Genomic DNA, 24,038 nt, shown 5'->3' on the forward strand with positions numbered 1-24,038 from the left:
AATCGCATTCCCAATTTGCTCTACTAAACTAGGTCAGGTTTCATAATCATAATATTACAAGAGAAAGGTTGCACTTTTTCATTCGCCGATATTTTTTGTTAAAGATATTTTTAAATTATTTTTTCCGGTAGATAAGCTTTAAAATGTTTCTAGATTACTAAAATATCATTAATATTTAAAAAAATAATTTTGAAAGTACTTAATGAAGGGTGCGCCAAATTAGGTGATCGCTCCATAATCTGGCATTCTCCCCTATACAGGGCATCACAAAAATCTGGAAACCTCTGGATATCTCGTTCAAAAAGCATTATAAAATAATCAAAAACCCTGCGTCTGACGTATTTTTCGACGAGGAATCGAATAGTTACATCGAATTTGGCTTCGAACATAACCTGAAAGCTGCAGTGAATTAAAAATCGACTTTTCAAAATAATTGTTAAAAACGTCATTTTATTCATGTTGTTAAGTATGTTTGTAAATTTTTTCGAGTAAGAATCTTAAGAAATGAGAGATTTATGAACTATTATTCATCTGGCGAGACTGTGGAGGCTGCGAATTCTCCCTGAAACAAACGGATAAACTTCCTTTTCATTTCCTTTTCCGGTCGGTCGCGATGATCATAGAAATGCAGATTCTACGTAGACAAGGTACTTCTTCGCCGTGTACTGCTGCGCGCTCGGCGCTCATGTCTTTGTAACGTCTACCCAGCGTCCTGTGACTTGTACGAGTTCTACGATCAAATAACACTGCATGAAAAATGCAAAGAACAAAAAAGTTTTAAAATTTGACAAGGAATTCAAAAAAAATTCAGAATTTTTTTAGATGAAGTTCCGGCTTTTAGGATCTATTTTGATCCGAGTTGTATAAAATCCATGGAGTGAGATGGCGCAACCGTCGAAAAATAATATATATAGTAATACACGTGCATTGTTATTCGACAGCTGTGCCATCTCCCTCCATGGATTTTACACAACCCTGATTTTGATTAAAATCAACGTTTTTTGGATCTAGACGCTAGCACCATCTATGGATCGATTTGAAAAAATTCAAGGTTATATATTTTAATAAAAAAATTAAAAAGTTCTTTTTTCGCGCTGCTAAAATCATATGTGTTAACGTAAATATTTATGACGTCATAGTTGGCAGACTGTCATCAAGTGTGATGAAACCCTCCCCCCTCCAGGTGATGACGTCATTTGTGGATGTTCCCCAATCTCCAGCAGCATAACGCACGAACTGACTGGAATCGTCGACGCAATAGTGAGATCAATGAGTGTTCTGTTAAAATAAAATGTGAAGTGCTTTGGAAAACACAGCAGGCACCCGTAAAACAATTTGTATTTGAAATTGGGTACTTTGATATTTTCTAATCGTAGGCAGTATTTCTCGAGCGATCGTTAACAGTGGGAATTCATGGAGTTTTGGTTGTACTATTTTTTTCATGAAGACGTAATAAATCAATTTTAACCAACTTGTTACAGGCCATTAATGTGTAATTATAACTGTAATTTGGTTTTATCTGTGTGAAAGGAAATAATTAGCAAGCACAAATAAAACCTTGTATTGTATAATCATTTTATTAATTTTTTTAAACCTATATCTATTGAATTGAACTAAAAGAGATCAATGGTGTTAATTTAAGATCACAATGTTTATTCAAACACGGAATAAATATATTTATACATACAATGATGCGATGATTAAAACGAGGATTAACAAAGACTTTAACTTTGTTGACAAATATGAAGATCATATACATAACGACACATTTGATAAGATACATTACTATTTACAGTTAAATAAATTTTAAAACATTTTCATTGTCTTTAATTTATTAATAAATTTTGTTTCGTGACAATACCAGGTAACTGCACTGAGCAATGCTACGCTACCTGCTTGATGCGATGCAGCTAAAGGTATAGGCACCTGATTTAGTAATGTGAGAATTCCAAGAGATGCTTGGAGGTAAGCCACAACTGTCATAGCAACAGCTGCTATACAAGCTCTACGATGTAACTTATACTTGATTGAATATATTCCCACATAGGTGGTAAAACATAAAGTTGATATTCCCTGTAATAAAACATTCATCATTAAGTATGAATATGAAAAAAATATAACTTAAGACAATGAAAATCAAATTATACCAGTAATCTATGATCGAATTGAACTGTAGCAGGATTCTCTGTAAAATTTCTTAATATTGGTTGAAGGTGAAAAATTTCACTAGGTACCCATGATTCAGCCATTTTTGGAAATGAATTGTATATTAGTCCAGCATCTAGACCAGCGACAAAAGCTCCAGATACCGCAGTTAAAAAGATCAAACCTTTACAAGATTGTGCAAAGAAACGCAATTTTTTAATTTTTTTATACTGACTTTGAATATTTTGGGAACTAAAAAAGTTCATATTATTTATTTTGACTGGGGCTAAATAATCTAGTGCAGTATGAAGAAATCCAACATATAGAGCTAATGCAAAACTTAAATGTGCTGCTAATCTATATTGAGATACTCGCGGTATATCGTTAGGATCGCTTAAGTTTTTTTCTAATCCTGATTTAACCATATGCCATCCCATTAATCCTTGAGCGCCAATCAAACCACCCAACATCAATATTCTTTTTTTCGTATTTTTATTGAATCTTTTGGTAGCCCAAAAGTAAGTGGCTGGGAGAAAAAATGCAGCTCCAATAAGTCGTCCCCACATTCTGTGAGCATACTCCATCCACCAAATTTTTTTAAACTCTTCTAGACTCATATCTTTGTTAAGTCTGTAAATAAATTTCTTTTTTATTCTTATAGAACATATCAAACAAAATAACTTTAATATCAATAAATAGTAAAAATTATAAAAATCTTAAAATTCCTCAACAAAAAAAGGAAAGCAGTGGAAATCACATAATTCGAACTCCTGGGGACCGCCACTTGACTTTGGTTTATGTGTCAGCCCTATAATTCCAATGTTTTCGAAATTTCAACACTCATACACTTTACCAATGAAAAAAAAATAAATTTAACGACAATAGTTATTAGTGGGCACGTATTGCATACAACATTTTATGCAATATTAAGCGAAGAATACTTTCATTTTAAACGAGGCATTTTACCGCACAACAGTGTCAAAATGAGACATTTTACTGTACACCAGTTTCCAAAAACGCTTAAAAATTACAAAATGTATTTTATGCAATAGTATGACGAAATAGTACTTTACGATACTAGTGGCATAAGGAACACTTTTTGGCACGGTGTAGTTTAGGGCCCGAGCGCAGCGAGGGTCCTAATAGCTGGGCCGAAAAGTGTCCCCTGGCACGAGTATCGTACAACATTTTATAGCACTGTGCTAAGGTCACATTCATGCCCCCTTTCCCGAGCCATGATGAGAGAATGGGTGACTTATGCCACCGAAAAGCGTGCCATAAATGTGAACTTATGCCACGCAGTGCTATAAAAGGAATTTTTCGTCATACTATTTCATAAAATATTTTTCTTTAAAAGGAGAATCGTAAGGGTAGCAAAAAAGAGTTTAATTTTATTAATTTTTTATGAGCTTAAATTATGAAAATTGATGTGGAAACTGTTACACTCAAAAATTACATTCTCGAACTACATGAAAAAAATTTTTATGCATTGCTTTGAGTTTTTAAGAATGGAACAGCCGATCAAAAAATAATCGAAAAAATAATAAGATTGTGGCCTGTTGAAGAAATTTTGAAAACTACTGGATCGGTATACTCATCAAATTTATACCAGATGCTCTCTGAGACTATAGTTATAGCGCATATAGAACGCATATGAAATAATATATTACGTGCCCCAGGTCAATCGTACGTCAAACCAATAACGAAACTATCGAACTGTTCTCGGTTTGCTCACCTGCAGATAAAGATGCCAAACATATCATCTTTCAATGCGATTCACGGATGAAAGAAAAGAGCGCTGCCAACTATTTGCGGGATATTTGAAGCCTGATAAGTAGATAGAGTTAACATTTTCCTCAGAGCCCAACTGGCAAGTCATATTCGACTTCGCCTGCTCGGTGAAGACAAAATTGAGTACCGAAGAAAGGGCTAAAAGAAGGAGACTAATAATGCGGCAAAAACGAGACGCAAAGAGAAGATAGAAACAGGGAAGAGTACGGCCTGCGGGATTGAAAAGAGGAAGAAGAAGAGGATAGGTTTGAGTCAGTATTAGTATAGAGGCACAAAAAAGCTAGCCAGAGTCCTAACCAAAGTAATATCTGACAATGGTACCGGTGAGATTTTAGACCTTAGAGCCACTGGTCGTGAGAGTTTACTCAGACTATGTCTACACTTATCAAACGTAGTGAATAGAAAGTAAAAGTTTGTAAAAAATAGAAACTAAAAGTTTGTAAAAAACGTGTAAAAAATCATTCATATCAATCTCACATTCTTGAATCCATTTTTACTTTACAGTATAGGGCACAATATTTTTATATATATGGTGCATTATTTCAAAAGCGTGATATGACATGTCTTGATATTGTAGCTTTTAGAAAATTTAAAAAAAATGAAAATAAGACGGTAGAACCTTTCATTTTACCGAATTCTACCTTTCGCAACTATAAAATTTCCATCAATAAAGACCACATTGATTCGCCAGCCGGATAAACATACAAAATGTCCCCTCCGTGACCTGTCCTGAACTCAGAATCAATTGTTTCCACTCATTGAACACATTTTTACAAATATTCAGCAATATTGTGGTACATGAGCCCTATTCTATACATCCTAAAGAAAGTTTTTTTGCATCACTCTTCACCTTAAATGGTCTCAAATCAATTGTACATAAGTAACAAATGTGTCCATAAATTATGTGAAATTTTACATCATTTCAAATATAGGGCCAGTAAACGTGCTAGACAGTCATTTTGACCTCTCTAACTATATGGGGGTCATCTTTCAGAACTAAGGTACTCGATTTTTACCCGTAGAATATTCAAATCTTAATTGCAGCTTCGCTATAACAATAGTTGCACACGAAAATCGTAATAGTAAAATAAAGTGTCCCCTCCGTGATCGTCGAGTTTTCGAGCTAGCACTTTTAGTTTTTGACTCTGGGGGCATAAAAACGTTCGTTTTTACAAACAATTTTTGTGGTTGATCGGAAAAAAAATTTTCAACTTTGTTATCGTCGTGCAATTTGATAAAAGTGCGATTTGTCCTCTCCATGACAAATTTTCATGTTTGCAATAAGAAAATAAACGCATTAGATGATGGCCGATAAAAAGTAAATATTCCATGAAAAAACAAAGAATTAAGTGTCAGAAACTACGGGGGTCCGGAAAAATTAAACTCAAAATAGAAGAAAGTAAGTTTTTCGGTTTTTCCAATATTGCCCATTTTACCCACTCCAAATATCACACTTTTGAAATAATGCACCATATCAACTAAAACCTTTTTTTGCTGAGGAGACAGAAATTTATCAACACAGCTTTTATAAAATTGAGTAGGTCAAAAACATACACTTTATACTCAGGAAATTCTTGATATTTTTTGAATTCTTCTTGCCATGAATCATTATCAGATGGCATTCTTTCTCCGAAAAGTTTCCAATTGACCATGGATAATCCTGATTCAGTCAACCTAGTTATTCCACCTGGAAGAAGTATTGAATGATATCAATTGTGTACACTAATCTTAAAAAAACAAAATACAGTGAAGCCGGTCAAATTGCGTCTTTTTAGATTCAAAAACTTCTCTTATTCACAAAAATTTTTTTCTATGATAGAACTTTCATTTAAGTTTCGTTAAAATACTAATATTTTTATATAATTCCAAGTTATGTCTCTACAAACGATTTTCAAATAGGAGTTCATGCAAAAAATACATGTTATTCCACAATAAAACCCCATATGGAAGACCACGAGAAAACTTTGTGAAAGATTAGTAAGATTTGTGTTATGAGAAATTTCTGAAAATACCCTATAAAAAAATGTTTTTTCATAAGAAAATGTTTCAAGAGAGATTATTGAACAACTCGAGATTCTCTTTTCCTTGAATGTATTTTATAATTACATGGGTATTTTTAAATAGATTTAAAAAACGAAAATTCCTCAATTTCTAAATCTTAAAAAATGGAATTATTCAAGTTTTTCATGATTTTGAAAATCCCCTATCTAACATAAGACTTTATGGCTCAAACATCAGAGTAAAAATTTGAATCTCAAGGACTTTTTTACTGGTTTGAATCTTCCCCGAAACATTTTTTTTTTTTTTTATTACATTTCCCAAGGGAGATCACAAAGACAAATTTTTGTAAGAAACAAGATATTGATACCTAAGGAAACTGCAACATAAACCATTCCACCACAAGTCAGAAACCAGTAACCAATGATTTTATTGGATGCATTAGTCGAAGGAACGTGCTGTGACCGTTGCAGTACGTATGATACTGTTTTCTGAAAAATAATTTTTCATAAAATATTTTATAAAATTTGTATTTTCATCACTTTTACATGGAACATGAATGATTTTGACCAATTTTTAAAATAATGTCTCAGAAAAATTTGAAAAAAATCAAGTGGAACGGTAACGTGTACTACCGAACATATGACGTACCTCAAAAATAAGGAATGAGCCAAATTTTAGTCTCAAGAGAATATAAAGCATGTTCGGATAATAAGAACAAATGGTATAAAAAAATGATTTCAATACTAGTTCGTCAAAAAATAATCTGAGTAGGGTACTTATACCAGTGATTGACCGCTTTCGACCAGTACAATGAGAAAAAGATTTGTTTGAATCAATTAAATATATTTCATTGAAAAAAATTCAATTGAGGTAACAAAATTGTATTTGAACCAATTAATTATTTTCTAAATTCAAAAAAAAATATTTATTCATGTCAATTAAATCATTTAATTTTTGGGTTCAACACAATATGTATCTATTATGAATAAATATTAAATAGTTTTGAAAAACTCGTTTAATTGACTCAACAAAATCGATTTAATTGTTCGCCCAAATGAATTTCAATAAAATATTTAATAGATAATATTTGATTTGAGAAATTAAATATATTATCGGTTTAATGTTATGATAATATATTTGCAAAACATTATATAATCAATTAAATATTTTTCAAAATCAACTAATTTTCATTTAATAACTATTATTCAATATTTATTGTAATTATCATAATTATTTTTCCTTTCAACCGTCAATGCGTTTAGGATATATGTATGTAATAATTTGAGGTGAGTTTAAAAATATTCTTAATAGGAACCGAAAAATTTCTCTTGTAAAAACCAATTTTAAACTTTACACAGAGCTTTATCAAAGGAGTTAAGTATCATTAGTTTCCGATATTGCATTTTTTTAAATATTTAGATTTTATTGAAATAATTAAATGTTTATTCGATTTTTAATTAAATATTAAATTATTTTAGTTTCGGTCATTTACCTAGATGGCGCATTTCCCGCACCCCTAAGTAGAAAAAAAGTGTTCGAGATTACTATATAAGACATAAATATCCGTAAGGTTATCGGTAAGGAACGTCTTAAACGAAAAAATGCAAACAAAAAAGTCTTAGAGTTCGTCAAAAAATACGTGTGAATTTTTTCAGATTTTTTTAAACAAATTTTTCAAGTTATAAACAATAAATTTGTTAATAAATTTTAAAGTACCAATTTTAACGCTTGGTACCCAACACAAAACAATTCAGCGCACCAAAAAACATGAAAATACACTTGGTTACCTTATGGACCTCGAATTGTATACTCAACCCATAGCTGGCGCCCGGACTAATTTTGCCCGTTTATTGAAGTATTTTTTTGGAATATAAAATGACGTGCCAGAAACCTTTTTGGAAAGTTCCAATGTTGAAAGTATACATTCGGGACGAAAATTTCTCAATAATATATTTATACATTTTTTTCAAAAATTTGCGTAGATTTTTGAATTAATTCTTGAAAAGGTATACGAACGTGGTGCTAGGTTTCAAGAGATAGTCGAAAAGTTTTCGCAGATTTTTACAAAAATGATCCGTGCAGATTATACAAGGAATTTATGCATTTTCTTCGCAGAATTTATGCGGAAACCCATAAATTTTTTTAACTGAGATATGAAATTCATATAAATCCCGAATAAAATCTATGTATAGATCTCACATTGATATAAAATTTACTAATGAAAGTTCCATTTTGGAACTTTTAAAATCTAAAAATCAGTCTTCTTTCCAGATTTGAAATTAACTTGAAAGTTTTTACGTGAAGACGGGTATCTACGGGAGAGTTGAAAAGCTCCGAGCTTTTTACGGATGTCTACGGGCAATTATGTTATTATCTTTTCCAGCTCATTTATAAGATTAACGGAAGATAATAGAAGATAACGGAAGAAAATGTAAAACGGCATATTTCCAACGATTTTCAAGTATCCAAACAAAGGTAAGTGGGTCTGAATTGAAAACTTAGATTGTATGAATTAAATACTGTAGTTTATAAGACTAATTAAAATTATAAAAAAAAGATGGAAGTATAGGGGTAAACATTCAGCATTCAACATTCAACAAGATGAAAAACAAAGTTTTAAAATCAAAAAATATAAAGTTTTTAATCTCTATGATAAGCTGAACAAAGAGAATATAGGGTGAACGCGACAATTTTTGATTACTTGAGAAGAAATCTCACTCTGCTCACTTGTAGAAATTATGCAGAATGATAAAATAATTTCTTGATGCATCATCTAATATTAAAAACTATAACTTATTAAGTGATGAAGCGCATTTAACTTCATAAAGTTGGTAATATTACTAAAAAACCTATTAAATTTGAAAAACACAAACTATCCAGTTTTAACTACGATACTGAGCCATCAAGGACTCTGAGATTTCTTTATCGCAAATTAATTACAACATTATACGTAAAAATATATACCTTGAAATTTATAAAACTGATTGTTAGAGAAAAACATATATTTATTTATATTCACCAATAACTATGTAGGTTCTATATATGTAAGTTATTACTATTTCTGATTTATTTTGTCTTTTTGAAAGATAAAGAAGCTAATTTCATAATGATTCTAAACTTATTTTATTGTAGGAAAACATTAATAAAGGATGTATCAAAACAATTCAATCTTCTATCTAAGGTATCTTCAATCAAAGTAAATATTAACTCAAAATTTTAAAATTACTTTGAATTTTTATAGTACAATAATTCATTGCTAGTAGAGCCTACACAATAGAAATATTTACATGTAAATAGTTCAATCATTACTTTATACAATGTAAAATTTGGCAAACATGAATTACAAAAAAGGCTGCAAGTTAAAAAAAAATGTAGAAACTGAATTTAGTATATCAGCATTCAAAGTAGCGTTAGTGTCATTCATTAATCAATCATTAAATAGAAAAATGTTGTATTAAATTCAGTTTCTATTAAAATACGATATACGAAGTAAATAAGAAACTTACCATATATTGTTTTCTTATAAATATATTCTTAAAATTATCTGAACTATGTCTTAAAAATTTGTTAATGAAATTCATTTTGAATGGATTACTATAATTTTATATAACGTGTTATTTTATTGTGCTTGAAAATTAATTTTCTATCACATATATTTCATATTATTTTTCTTTCTTTTCAAATATTGGATAGCGTAAGAGCAGAAGTGAAGTGATTCAAAATTGTGAAACATTAAGGGAGTTGCACGATTGTACGATCGACATAATACCATCTTAGATCAAGTTTAGTTCGGTTCTTTCCTGTCGCGATACAAAAATTATTCCCACCCTGAATGAATGGGTAATACAATGTAATGTAATATAATGTAACGTAATTTTTTAAGATATCACGTGAGTTTGTGGCATGAGATCTCTCTAGCAATCTTGAATGAATGTGATACACACGTTATACCCAACGATTAATTTTATTCCTAGGAACAGGAATTGAAACATGTATAAGCATACAGAAATCCATATCATGACTAATCGTGTTTCAACGCATTGTGCATTACCGGGAAATCGTTGAGAATATGCAATTATAGTTTTCTATCGATAGAAATATAAATTTCTTTAATATTTTTGACATTCTGATCACCCACTATATCGAAAGACGTGCTGTCGATTGTATTAATTATGTACATATAAAATGATTATTTTTGATTGAAAATTTTTGATTGAAAATTTTTGTTTAAAAACATTGCAGCCGTAGATAAATTTTTTTATTTATCAAAAAGGAGGCAACGCGCAATTATTTTTTAAAACGGTTTTTAAACGCGTCTAACTTGCGCAATAAGTTAATAATAAAATAAATTCATTTCATCATTTAACAGATGATGGGTTACGGTGATACTTAATACGAGGTGTTGCCAACTTGCAACGGTACATTTCAGTTCCCAATTCTTTTTTGATGAAAGCAAAACCTGCAGTACACTCGCTATTCAGTTTTTTCTTACAGAATTTGAATTGAATGTGTGTTGTTTTCCGTAAACAAACATCAGTGTGTTTTTAAATTTGTTCATTCTCAACTATCTAAATCGTAAGTTAGATAACAATTGATTATATTACATATATTAACCATTTTATTAAACATCATCTTAGAAATATTTATAAAACATATATTTTAAAATTATTCTCATAATATTGTAAACATTATTATTTAGACAAAAAAATCGAAAGACATCAAATGTCAAGTGATAAAAATAAGAAGATCTGAGTAAACTTTTCCATTTTAGTTTCCACTAACCATTTCTTACTTTGAAGGTTAGATCCTAAAACATATACAACAAGGCAATAGATTTATAATTGATAATATGTCTATAATTTTTTCTTATAATGATTGGATAATTTTTTTTTATCAAAATATCAATTCTTAAATTTGAAATAATGTTCTTTACTCTTTGCCAAAATATAAACTCTTTTATATTTCTCTAAGTAATTTATTATGTAGATTTCTACTCAATTCATGAACGAAATGATATTCATAGTGATACCTGGGTAGTCATTTACTTGATAAGTATTATATTTTTTTGTATGACCACAAGGTTCACAAAGGAGGTCTAAAAAAGTTTGATATTTTAATCTTTTAATCTAATACTAACATTTTCAGGACCACTTTTTGCATATTATATGAAACAAAATAGAAGTATATTTTTTTAAGAGCTCTGTGCTATTTGTGCAATGCTATTTAACTATAAAATGTAGATTACTTCTGTAATCGTAACATTATTACAATTTATTTTAAGTATTTTTGTTATTCTTTTTAGATTTATTTTAAATATGAAATTTTACAAAAACCATTTAAAATGGCAGAATTATCATGTTTATTTCATGGTATATGTAGAACATAAATTATTATCTTACCCATTTCCCTTGGACGATCGTATGTTCAATCTTTTATGTAAAATTAGAATTTGTCTATTTACAGTCTAAGATAACTCATCTTTGTATAACAATAGATACCAATTCGCTTACGCGAAACAATAATGGTATGGGTTACTTTGGACTGCAAATATAGTTTCAGAATTATTGTAATACATAACAATTTCAAGTATAACCTGTTTTTATTTAAATACTTTGTACTGTACCAAAAGTTCTTAGAACAATAATTGGTTTCTTTTACACATTTTTACAATGAATATCAGTTGATTTTATCACTGTGGAAAACATCATATGAGTCTTACTAATATTCAAAGTTATCAATGAATATTGTTACAAGTTCGAAATCAATTTTTTATTTCATCTGTAAAACTAATGTATAATTGTTAATTATGATTTTATAGAGCAATTTTCGTTGTTTTGAGTCCAGTATAGTAAAAGCAAACCAACTTCCTTCTGTAAATAACATTCATTAGGCATTAACTATTTTAGATTTAAAAAATTTCCTTCTTTAACCTGCTTGGCCCCAATTATCTAATCTTTTTGGTTATCAAATTTCACCCTTGAAAAAATGTTGAGGGATTTTTGTCGAATAATCAGAATTAGTATTTTTTTTTTTTAATGAATGAATTTTTAGAAAAAATGTCTAGCCTCTTTTTTTCTGAACATCCTTTATTATAGACATATAATTAATTTGCAAGAGTTTTTAGGTTTTTAAAATATTAACATTTTCAAACCTTTTGAAAAGAGCCATGTGAATGTTTAAAAATTTTTATGAAACTAAAAGTAATCTACAGAGTTAATCATAAAAAATTTATTACATGAGAAAAATTGTAGTCAAGGCCTTTTAATAAAAAAGTTTTAGAACAAAAGTTGATATAAATTTACTTTTAAACAATATCTAATTTACGTTTCACAACCCTCACGACTTCTTTTTTGGCTTCATTCATACTGTAAATACTTTGAAAAATCAAATTTTTAATAAATTATGAATTTCAAAATCTAATTTATAGTGTAATATTTATAGTGTTCGGACATGAACTCTTATGATTTACAGTCAAAGTTGGATATATTTTATATGATAGTAAAGATATGGTATCTTCCAGTATCATAAAGTACTTTTTTCCCTTACAGACAACTGCATGCAACCCACTATAGTATTGATAATATCTAAATATTTTTTTATAACCCAATATATCTTTTATAATCTTGGATCAAATGATTTTTGATAGTGCACATAATTTTTTATTTTTGAATTAAACTTGATAATGTGTATAAATAATTTATATTAGCAACTTTAACCCACTGTTGAGGAACTTGGGACAGGATGGGTACAAAAATTTTTCATGATCATTTTTATTCATATAGTAAACAAAATGATGAAAATTATGTCAATCGCTTGGAAAATGATCAAACTACAATTTCTATTCACTAATGAAGCTACAAAGTTGCTAAAATCTTTGAATTGCGAGGTATTGATAATTCAAGAATACCTTTATGACCTCGTCGTTAGGGTAAAATGAGTATCATGTGGGGGTGTGATGAGTAGCTTTTCGTATGAGATTTAAAGGTTTTATCAGAGTAATTGAAAATAAGTTTCAATAGCGTTACAATCCCCTCAACTTTCTAGTTCACTCATTAACACTCAAAATGACGAAATTTCTAATTAGCTTTGACGCGATTTTTTTCCCATATTTTTGGCCTTGAAAAGACTTTGCTTATGGGTCAAAATAATATTTTTTTACAAAACTGTGAGCACATATTCACCTTTCTGGACGCGCTTTTGGTGTTATAGTAGACCCCCTCCCCTCCCCCCTCTACAAACATCTATTTTCTATTTCTATGTATATATTCTGAACCCCTGAAGCTATTGAAAAATTTAAAAAAAATCCATGAAGGTACCATTCAACGAAACCATGCATTTTTTCTGATTTTTTGAGTGCTTCAGAGCTTTAGATAAAATAATTGAACACTTTGAAAGTCCGATATGAACCGATACTAATCTCGACAATTTTTTTAGTTTTTTATCACATTGAAAAACAACCTCAAATTTTTTCAGTTTACCAATTATATAGACTATATGTACTTAAGTAATACAATTTGAGTTTAATTAATTTAATTATTTACAGATTTCACAATGGCAGCGACTATGCCAATAAACCCTAAGCCTTTTCTAAATGGACTTACCGGAAAACCAGTTATGGTAAAATTAAAATGGGGACACGAATACAAAGGTTATCTTGTTTCAGTTGATGGTTACATGAATGTGCAACTTGCTAATACGGAAGAACATATCGATGGAGCTTGCACTGGTACTCTTGGGGAAGTACTTATTAGATGCAACAACGTTTTATACATACGAGGTATAGACGAAGAAGATGAAGAAGGCGAAATGAAGGATTGAAGATTGAATGATAATTTTCTATTTGAATGCGCCACAAACAAAAGTATAGAATAAAATGTAAATTTTTTTATTAAAAAGTTAGTTTTTTATTTTTCATTTTTATCGAACGAATAAAATGTTCATCACATATTTTTTTAGTGGTAATTATTCATTTACTCTCTATGAACTAAAACATACATTCCAAGGCACGCTAAAATGGCACACTTGAATTTTGGATATTCATTCATATAAATTGTAACCATTCCAACGTAAGGTAAGAAACCTCGCGCTCTTCCAACAACATCTTTTTCTGTCAACCAAAGTTGCCCTGGCGCATAAAGACCTCTATCGTCCACAGAATTATTATCTCCTTTCGTCAAAAATTTGACAGTGTTATTATTTTCATTTCTGAAACAAAAACAAAAATCGTTAAGGTCTTAAACACATTAATAAAATTGATGAAGTTAGAATCAGAGTTATCCGGAGAAAACTTTGCTCTCGTATTATATGGTGAAAAGTACTGGTAGCGCTTTGACATCAGAATTACGAAACTCACGTCGGACGAGCTGTCCACAAAGCGCGAAATTTCAAAATTCTTTCCGCTATTATATAAACTGTATACAGGGTGCGGCAAAAGTATGGAGACACCTGAAAATTTCGCATAATAAGCCTAGAAAAAAAATCAAAAACCACATAACCGACGTATTTTTCGACGAGGAATCCAATGGTGACCTTAAATTAGACCTTAAACATAACCTTCAAGCTTCAGCGACCCAAAAATCGATTTTTCAAATGGAACCCCCCTTTTTTATTGCAGATTTGAAAAGAGCACAAAATTTTACGTTGAAACATGTATTTTATTTTTTTTTTAAGGTCATTTTAAGGGCGTTATAGAAGCAAATAAAACCCCAATTTAACCTAAAATTAAGTTCAAGTAAGGGCTTTTTTTCTAATTGTACTGCCTCCAAAATGACTTTAAAAAAAATAATAAAATACATATTTTCACGTAAAAATTTCCGCTCTTTTCAATGGTGACCTTCAATTTGACCTTAAACATAACCTATACGCTACGGTGAACCAAAAATCGATTATTCGCACGGTGACCCCCATTTTTTATGACAGATTTGAAAAGAGTAAAAAATTTCACGTTTGACTATGTATTTTGTTTTTTTTTCTAAGGTCATTTAGGAGGCGGTACAATGAGAAAAAAAGCCCTTACTTGAACTTAATTTTAGGTTAAATTGGGGTTTTATTTTCGTCTATAACGCCCTTAAAATGACCTTGAAAAAAAAACAAAATACATGTTTTAACGTAAAATTTTGTGCTCTTTTCAAATCTGCAATAAAAAATGGGGGTTCCATTTGAAAAATCGATTTTTGGGTCGCTGGAGCTTGAAGGTTATGTTCAAGGTCAAATTCAAGGTCACCATTGGATTCCTCGTCGAAAAATATGTCTGTTATGACGTTTTTGATTTTTTTTCTACGCTTATTATGCGAAATTTTCGGGTGTCTCCATACTTTTGCCGCACCCTGTATATATGGATCAAAATAATAATTTTTTAAATTGTCGTCCGCACGTATATCATCGATCTTGACGCGCTTTTGGTATGAATTACATGATTAAAAAAGTGCCAAAATCAAAATTTTGGACCTACTACCCCCCTCCTCCGCTATAAACGTCCATTCTCTATCTATATTTTTTCTGAAGCCCTGAAGCAATTAAGCATCTGAAAAAATTCACAAAAATTCTTTTTAACAATTCAAACAACCTTGAATTTTTTTCAGATTTTTTGAGTGCTTCAGGCCTTCAGAAAAAAATCATTGAAAATTTTGAAAATTCATTTACGGCGTTAGAATGCAATAAGCTATTCGAAAATTTTTTCACTTTTTTATTTCAACAAAAAAAGTAACGTCAAATTTTTTCAAATTTTTTTAGAGATATGAACGCACCTTTTGAAGCCAAAATACCCTTTTTTTTAACGAAAGTAATTTTTTTATGACGATACGGAGCCTCAAAAAATCTAAAAAAAAAGTTGTTTTCTTGTTTTTTTCAAGAAGATACATAACCTCACATTTTTTCAGATTTTTTAATTGAAGGCGATAACTTCTAGGGCCAAAAAAAATCTATTTTTAACTAAAAAAGGTTCCTAGAACCCGATGGTTCAGGTTAAAAAATTGGAAAATATTTTTTTTCAATTCCTTGTCAAAATTTAATAAATTTTGACCGTTTCAAATTTCCGATTGAAACCTCCTAGCTCAATCTAGAGCAGGACAAAGATTCATGCAAAATTCTGAATACACATTAATTCTGAAGGAATTCAGAATGTTTATCAAAAATCATATTTACAAGCTTTTGTTCCGATTCCTCGTCAAATTTTACATCAATAATCATGGTTGAACAATTTTTTCGAATTCACTCCAGGAAATCGAAATAAAATTTGAAAAATTCTATTCAAACTTTGAGACCCTGAAGATCCATGAGGGATGAACCGATAGGGCTGAAATTTTCAGGATTTTCATTTTTCAGTGTACTCTCCAAGAGTACATACTTTGTTTCAATTTCATTTTTTGAACTATCAGCTCTTTAGTGATATAACCCATATATATAATACGTGCGTGGAGCCATTAGGCAATGTCCCCGAAAAAGATTGACCGTTAGGTGGCCGATGTGTGTCGGACTCTCTGCGTATTTGATATATATCTACATTGGCTCCGAGCTTTAGCGCAGCGTGGCGTTTTCACATGTTAACTATCATAAGAAAAAAATTAGTTCGAGCGGCTGACGTTGGCGTTTTTAATGGATTCTAAATATAACTAGGTATTTTTAATTGGTTTAATATTTAATTAGCTACGCGATAATCTATTTATTTTTTTCTAAACGCAATCATTCATTTTTTCTAGTTTTTCTAACGCTGAAAAACATTAATTCGATTATTAACTGAGCAGTTTACCCTATCTTGATATAGAAAATCGCAAAGTTTAAAAACATAATGAGAAATTTTTGTTCATCATGAAATTCGAACATAAAAAACTACCGTTTTAAACTTTCCAATTTTTATATCGAGATAGAAGCATGTAAAAATTGCAAAGAACAAAAACGTCTTAAAATTAGTCAAAAAATATGAAAAAATTATTTTCAGAATTTTTTGAAAACTTTTTGAAAATTGATTTTGGTTTTTTCGGCACTCGTTTGTTACCTTTTGGACTCGTGTACGTATTTTTCTCATTTTTTAAACCCTAGGAACCAGTGTCAAGGTCTACAGCGAAGATCGGAACAACTAGGGAAATAACAACCGGTCTACTACACACATCTGCCCTAGTGGCCAAACGTGTACAAAAAAAAGGCTAATTCAGCGAGTCATGGATTTGTTGCGATCGAGTAATAAGCACGAATTTGTGCAGGTACGCGAGACAAGCGAGCGAGCGAAAGAGAGAGAGAGAAAGAGACAGACAGACAGGAATACACAGCGGTACATAGACGCTACAAAGGCATGCCAAGCACACTCATCTATGTTACGAGCCGCAGTAGAGGGGAGTTAGCAGAGTCTTGACACGCATACTGACCAATGGGAAAGTAATGTGAGCCTTCTAGATGGCCGCTTTAATCGCCGGTCCTATGCCTTTAGTAAAGGAGTGGCTAATAGAACGGCCATATTTTAGCCCCTCCAGCTCTCATATTACTTCGCAATTATAAGACGCAACGCAAACAGATGCTGCTGAGGCACAGTACCTACAATTATCGCATGCGTTCGTGCGTCGTACGCATGTACATGAATAGAATAGAATTCTTAAATTGTCAATAGGTTCCAAATTGGGACCATTAGAATTAGCTAGATATTACTTATTCTTTAATTGTTTGAAATTTAATATTATTTGCAAAATACTTACTTTTCATGTAATTTCATTACTCTATGCACGATTGGTATATCTCGACCTTCGACTTTGAAGACGACAATTTCACCAACTCTTACTGGTTCAGCAGCATGATTTGTTAAAAATAATAAATCTCCTCTGTGAAAAGCAGGTTCCATACTTCCACTGAAAGAAATTTTTATACATTATTAAAAGATACAACAGTCATAAGTATAAAATATGAGGTGATAGAGATTTACAAAAAATAAGTTTTATATCATTACTCGATATTGGAAACCAATTTAACATGAATTTAACATGAATGAAAATTTGAATTAAAAGAGCCTCCTTAATAAATACTATTTGACCGTTTGCAGGCGAGTGGAAAACTGAGTAATTAGGCCGTCGTGGCTGCTTGTGCGTGGCAATGGGGCATTATCAAATTTAGCACATATTATAGTATAGTGTATTTAGTTTTGTTTAGAAATTTTTTCGAACTGAATTATGCTTGATCAATGTTTTTACACTAATTAAGTTTGTGAATTAAATAGTCACGAGTCATAACGACAATCTTAATTATTTTAGAAACGTATTTTCTTAGAGATAAAATTTATTGTACGTACCTCAAAACAACAACTATAGGACTTTCGCTACCTGTTACAACCATCAATCCTTTCCAGATCATAAGAGCTGATGAAACAATCATTCCAAAACTAAGAACTTGATATAAGAACTGCAAAAAATTTTGATAGGATAAGTTCTGTAATGTTTTAAGACCAAATATATAAACTATGCAAATTTCTCAAATAAGATAAAAAAAATGACAATTAAAGGTTCAATTTCAGTTCTTCTATAAACTTTTGTGGTTACAAAAATTTCCAAAGTTGCTAATTTCGCAAAATTTTAAAAAAGTGTATAAAAATGTTCAAAAATGAATTTAGGTGAAGGGCCAAAAAATTTACTAATTTTCATCTAACTAAAATGAAAAATTTTATGCCTTTATATATTATTTAGGTTAAAGTGCTACGAAACGTATAATCATGTCAAAGAACATGACGTTTATGTTATAGTCAACATTGTAAGGGCAATTTGTGACACTTTTTTTTCAATTTATGGTTACTAAATGACTAGTGACCATTAAATGACCATTAATGTTGAAAAAGCGTTCCAAGAATGGCGAATTGCATTTCTACCAGGTTAACCTCTTCAAAATATTAATAAAATTATTTATAGTGGACACTTCCATTATGAGTCAACGATTAAAAACAGAAAAGCAACGACGATATGTCATTGTCGACGTGTGACAACATTAGTTCAATGATTTAATATTTTTAAATATAACTTGTTCAAATTTTACTTGAGGTGTTTACTATAGTTCCATTAATGTCCTAAAAAGGCTAGCAAAGGCTAGCGAAGCTATGACTATTTACATATATTCATAAACATTTTAACAAATTTGACTTTCTAAAAGGAAAAACAGCTTCAGAAAAGGTTAATCGGCACGACCTCCTGTGGTGTAAGTCTGCATCGTGTTGGGTAGTTCTCATAGCTTCATCTTTCAAGAGCCAATCACTTTTCCGTGTATAGACACTTATACTACCAAAGTTGCGCTCGCTCGTACGGACGGACGCTCGTTTTTCACGGGTTTACCCTCCATGCCAAACGCCAATAAAGATGTTTCACATCAATAAACGTGAGTACTTTTTACAATTTATTTCCTTTGGAAGTCGCAGTTATGGTCACCACTTTTATTGATGTTTTGAAAATTTAATAGAGTGAAATTGATCTATAAACTTAAGGTAAAATTTTGACTAGTTCAAAGACCTCATTTTCGACCTGATGTTCGATGTGTGGTATAAGGCCAAAACATCTTCATCGAACAAAATTTAAATTAAAAATCAATGTTGAATTAATAATTAAAGCTGAGTTTTCATTTTACTCTCCAGTCAAAACTTGTTTATCTGGCTTTCCAGTTTTTCGCTCTGTTGGCTCGTAATATGCTATTAATTAAAAATTTACTCACAATTCTTAATTAAATTATTAACTCAGGAAAACAAAAAAAAATCTTCAATTTCAGAGACCGTACCTAGTGGACTTTATGTTTTGAGGGTCACTGAATCCGAATCCGGTTTCGGATTTTAAAAATCAGATCGATTTAAAGTCATGTGAAGGTCATTTAAAGGTCAAATCATGAAAAAAAGGTTGAAAAATTGGAATAAACTTCTATTCAGGATTTCGAGGATGCTGAATTCAAATCTAAAATCAGATGACCTCTATGATCTCATTTTCAAGGTCATTTTAAGTTCAAACTTATCTATCTTGATATCGCTGCTCGTCGCTAAAATATCCAAAGTTTTCTGGGAACTGATCTGTATTATTATGCAGGGAATACAGTTTACAAGCCATTCCATTTTTCCGCAATTTCATGATGAATGCTACAAATATTTAGAATTAAGTTTTCTCATAAATCTGATGCAAAGTTGTAAGAAGAAATATTCGATGGACCACGGTGCGTGGGGTAGCTTTTAACATTTTTAAGGTAATCACAGAAGCGATTATAGCAAAATTTTAATGTCTACGATGGTAAAACATTTTGGCGAAATGGAATGTATTATATCTTATAAACTGTATTCCCTGTAAAACTGGAAATTTTAGCGACGAGCAAGGAGAATGGATCCATCAAGATATAAAACATATGGAGCAGCGATATCAATGTAGATAGAATTTGCGATGATGGCTGATTACTGCTGGATGTTGAAGAGAAAGAGAGAAACAACCAACGTAGAGGAATTAAACGCAAATGCTGACCTTCATGCTGATCGTTTGAAGAAGACAAGGTGCGTTACACAAAAAAAGAGTAAAAAGGCATGCAAAATTACGAATACTTCATCAATTTTTGTATTCTTTGTATTAATTTAACCTTCAAATAACCTCAATCTTGACTTTTTACAGGTCACTCAATAAAAAAGCTGAATTAATCAGCTCCCAAAACCTATACACAGTCTTTTTCTGTTATTTTATCGCGTTTACCAGATTCGCTTTTAAAGTGACCTTTAAATGACCTTAAATTGATCTTATAATGACCAGGTATAGTCAAAATGAACTTAAAGTGAGATTGAGAGACCCTTAAAACATAAATGTGATATTTTTCGGATTTTTATATTGAATTCTCTAAGTTTGACTTTTAAATGACCTTGACGGTAGGTTCGTAGAGCTCATCTGACTTCAGATTTGAATTCAGCATCCTCGAAAACCAATATAGGACTCATTTTAGACTTTTTAACCTTTTTTAATGATTTGACATCTGAATGACCTTCAAATGACCTTAAATCGATATGATTTTGAAAAATCGACACCATATTGGGATTTAGCGACTTAAAAAACATAAAGTCCACTAGGTCCGGTCTTTGAAATTGATGATTTTTTTCTTCTTGTGTGCCTGTGTAATTAGTTACATTTTTGAATTAATTATGAGTAACACTAAAAAATATCTTCGAGGTTTACCTATTCCAATTATGTTGCCCACTACCTTTCACAGCTTCAACGTAATAAATGCCAAACAACAAGTAAATTTTTAAAATATTTGTAATATTTGAATTTACAAAACATCTGGGGCAGCAAGACTTTGGCAAAAAGTATTGGTTTATATAACAAAATAGGAAAATCACCAACTTATTGCTATACATGTTGAACACGTACATTTACCAGAATTTGGGGACAGAAAGCCAAAACACAAAATGTTTCACCACATATCTAACAGATTCTGATCACAAATCGATATTTTATCGAAATCTCTAAAAAATTTATTATAAGTGTATTAAAATGGTTTCAGAGATAAAAAAAAAAAATGAGTAAGAAAAAAGTTATTATATTTGTATATAATCAGTGAGAAATAAATTTTAGTCACTAAATTATAGTCAGGGCGACATAAGGGTTCCCGTAGCCAATTTGTGTAACCTTTTTTCAAAATAGCGTAATCGATGTATTTTTGATTGCTGATTACGAATATCGTGGGGGGGGTATCGATTCGACTGGGTCAGAATTAGTTATTAACAATACAATGGTTCAATATCTCATAAAATATTAGAGAAATATAAAAACGATTTCACATCATTTTATTTTCTCAAGGAATCTGATGGTCCTATCAGATTTTCGATATCTCTAATCAAATTCAAATGAGAGCGAAAAGAAAGTTGGCGGGAATTTAGGCGCTGTATATGTGTAGCGGCGTGTCGTCACTTAGTTCGTCACACTTGCCAGGTGGAGCGCGACACGCGCTCCTCGATTTTGATGAACAAATTATTGTATTCCAGATGCACGTTGCTAAATAGATTTTTTTCAGTCATTTTTAGCGTTGCGCTCAAATACAACTGGTTATTTGATGTTAGCTCGAGCCTATTTATAGTATATATGAATTGAAAAAGGAAAAAATTTCCAAGGAATCGAAAAAAATTGGTTCCGATAGTATGAAAATAGACGAAGAAAGAAGCATATAAAAATTGACAAAATTTTGATAAAAATTTTCCTTGCAATAATTTTATTGCGGAGTGTATTTATGCATAAGATGAGCATATAATTATATGCAATCGATGAACTGATGCAAAAATGTATTTTTTGATTTATGATCATTTTTAACAAACCTTTGCATCAGGGCATTATTTACTTCTTCCACAGAAATTTCATGTTGACAATTTTTTGCGCAGAAACTTGAACTTAACTACTACCCTACTCCCTACTATTTGTCACAAATTTTATTTAGAAGAAGAAAAACAAAAGAACTTTTCATTTAAATATTTCAAGTCACATGTGTTAATGCATATTTTTGTGTCTTGAGCTGATTTTAGCATATGGGTGTCAGAGAGCCTCACTTTTCTGACTCACTACTCTGATCTCTAAGACTAATTATTAGACAATAGGGAATAATTCTTTTTTCTAATAATATGTTAAATATTTTTACCACATTCACTTCTTCATCAAATCTTTTTCCATACTTTTTTTACAACACATTAGCAGTTTCAGTGGTGGTAGAAATACAAAATCACTAATCTATCTATTCCTATTGCAATTGGAGTTTAACAAAATACTTGCTAGTTTGAGCTTGAAGACTTAGAATCTGATTAATATTTACTCTGGAACATAACTACTATTATGCATTTAACTCCTATATACAGGTGTAATAAACTATTTCAAAATCAATGCTAGTCAGATGTACATTGTTGCACTGCATTTATTTTTATCTTAATTTTAATATATTTTTTTTAATTTTTATTTTCTCTTAGTTTTACTTTTTTTTATAATATTCTCACAAAACAATTCAAATAATCTTATCGGATTACGCCTCTAGTTTAGAATCATTCTTTATCAATTAATGAATATTTTTCTTTTGACTCTTTTGGATGTACAGTTACTCATTTCATAAGATGAGCTCTTACTAATAATTTTTCATATAAACATAAAGCGAAGGAAAAATATAAATAGAAAATAAGTGCACAAAAAAGAAAATTATTCAATACCTTATGTGTTTGAATTCTTATACATATTAAAATTAATATCAATATCTATTTACATTAATAATTTTCTTTACATTTAGAGCTTATTTTTGTCAGTTTGGTTTATTTTAATAAAAATAAATAAAAACTGATAAAAATGATCATGATTTGTTTTTTTTTCCATGAGAATTCACAGTAATCAATGCAATTTTTTTATTGCACTTTTAAAAATACTACTACTAATTAAAATTTGACTATTCAAAATTTAAAAAAAAGGCATGGGAAGGGTTCTGTTTATTTATTATTATTTTTAAAAATTAATTTGCATTCTATGAATCTAATTAAAAATTGTTTTGCTAATAATATAAGCTAACATATGTGAAATAAATAGTTGATTGATCAAGTAAATTTAAAAGAACATTGGTACTGGCATAAATTGCTCTGAAAATTTCAATCATTTTTTTCCAATTGAACAATATGTTCAAGACCATGGCACTTTGAACATTATTCTCATATTTTTATTACAAAATCTGTCATGTAATGTCTTCGATACATGACAATTTTTCATTTTAATTAGAAATAAAACGAATTTAGATATTTGATTCGATCTATGTAATAATTGATTAAGATGAAGAGAAATTTTTACTCATCGATGTACATTGTTTTTTGGTGTTTACTTACTTGACGTTTATTCATACGTTTAACATCATCGAAACTGCTTCGCCACATGATTGAAAAAAATAAATACACTTAAAAATGACTGGTTATTTAGCTCAATGTTTGTTTCACGAACAAAATATTTAGTTTATTTAATTATTAATATTTGTAAACTTCTTATTTGTATATTCATCTATCGTAAATCGTGTATTGTGAATCGTACTACTTATTTAAATCGTCGTTGGTTCAACATGAAGGTTAGTTTACAAAAAAAATGAGTGAATTACGAGCCGGCATACATTAAGGT

The 24,038-nt window shown here is 30.4% G+C and overlaps 3 protein-coding genes across 3 annotated transcripts; 1 reads left to right on the forward strand and 2 right to left on the reverse strand.

Moving 5' to 3' along the window:
- Positions 1 to 1,632: 1,632 nt before the first annotated feature.
- On the reverse strand, positions 1,633 to 9,700 carry LOC106652768 (cytochrome c oxidase assembly protein COX15 homolog). The gene is made up of 5 exons (XM_014371900.2): positions 9,444 to 9,700; positions 6,305 to 6,425; positions 5,491 to 5,623; positions 2,148 to 2,775; positions 1,633 to 2,073 (listed from the first exon to the last, which is right to left on the reverse strand). The coding sequence occupies exons 1-5, from the start codon at positions 9,516 to 9,518 to the stop codon at positions 1,807 to 1,809; spliced, it is 1,224 nt and encodes a 407-aa protein (XP_014227386.1). The 5' UTR covers positions 9,519 to 9,700; the 3' UTR covers positions 1,633 to 1,806.
- A 647-nt stretch (positions 9,701 to 10,347) lies between these two features.
- LOC106652765 (small nuclear ribonucleoprotein F) lies at positions 10,348 to 13,832 on the forward strand. The gene is made up of 2 exons (XM_014371897.2): positions 10,348 to 10,512; positions 13,481 to 13,832. The coding sequence occupies exon 2, from the start codon at positions 13,489 to 13,491 to the stop codon at positions 13,753 to 13,755; it is 267 nt and encodes an 88-aa protein (XP_014227383.1). The 5' UTR covers positions 10,348 to 10,512; positions 13,481 to 13,488; the 3' UTR covers positions 13,756 to 13,832.
- A 10-nt stretch (positions 13,833 to 13,842) lies between these two features.
- LOC106652764 (signal peptidase complex catalytic subunit SEC11A) lies at positions 13,843 to 23,803 on the reverse strand. Its single transcript, XM_014371896.2, has 4 exons — positions 23,756 to 23,803; positions 18,209 to 18,318; positions 17,622 to 17,771; positions 13,843 to 14,142 (listed from the first exon to the last, which is right to left on the reverse strand). The coding sequence occupies exons 1-4, from the start codon at positions 23,801 to 23,803 to the stop codon at positions 13,908 to 13,910; spliced, it is 543 nt and encodes a 180-aa protein (XP_014227382.1). The 3' UTR covers positions 13,843 to 13,907.
- Between the last annotated feature and the right edge of the window lie 235 nt (positions 23,804 to 24,038).

Source organism: Trichogramma pretiosum, unplaced genomic scaffold (assembly GCF_000599845.2).
Source record: "Trichogramma pretiosum strain Unisexual culture from Peru unplaced genomic scaffold, Tpre_2.0 scaffold32, whole genome shotgun sequence".
NCBI lineage: Eukaryota > Metazoa > Arthropoda > Insecta > Hymenoptera > Trichogrammatidae > Trichogramma > Trichogramma pretiosum.

Coding starts and splice junctions, on each gene's coding strand:
- LOC106652768 (XM_014371900.2), bottom strand. CDS start 9,518: ATGAATTTCATTAACAAATTTTTAAGACATAGTTCAGATAATTTTAAG. Junction 5,624..6,304: donor TTATGTTGCAGTTTCCTTAG/GTATCAATATCT, acceptor TACTTCTTCCAG/GTGGAATAACTAGGTTGACT. Junction 2,074..2,147: donor AATTCGATCATAGATTACTG/GTATAATTTGAT, acceptor GTTTTATTACAG/GGAATATCAACTTTATGTTT.
- LOC106652765 (XM_014371897.2), top strand. CDS start 13,489: ATGGCAGCGACTATGCCAATAAACCCTAAGCCTTTTCTAAATGGACTT.
- LOC106652764 (XM_014371896.2), bottom strand. CDS start 23,803: ATGTGGCGAAGCAGTTTCGATGATGTTAAACGTATGAATAAACGTCAA. Junction 18,319..23,755: donor AACGTATGAATAAACGTCAA/GTAAGTAAACAC, acceptor AATTTTTTGCAG/TTCTTATATCAAGTTCTTAG. Junction 17,772..18,208: donor CCTATAGTTGTTGTTTTGAG/GTACGTACAATA, acceptor AATTTCTTTCAG/TGGAAGTATGGAACCTGCTT.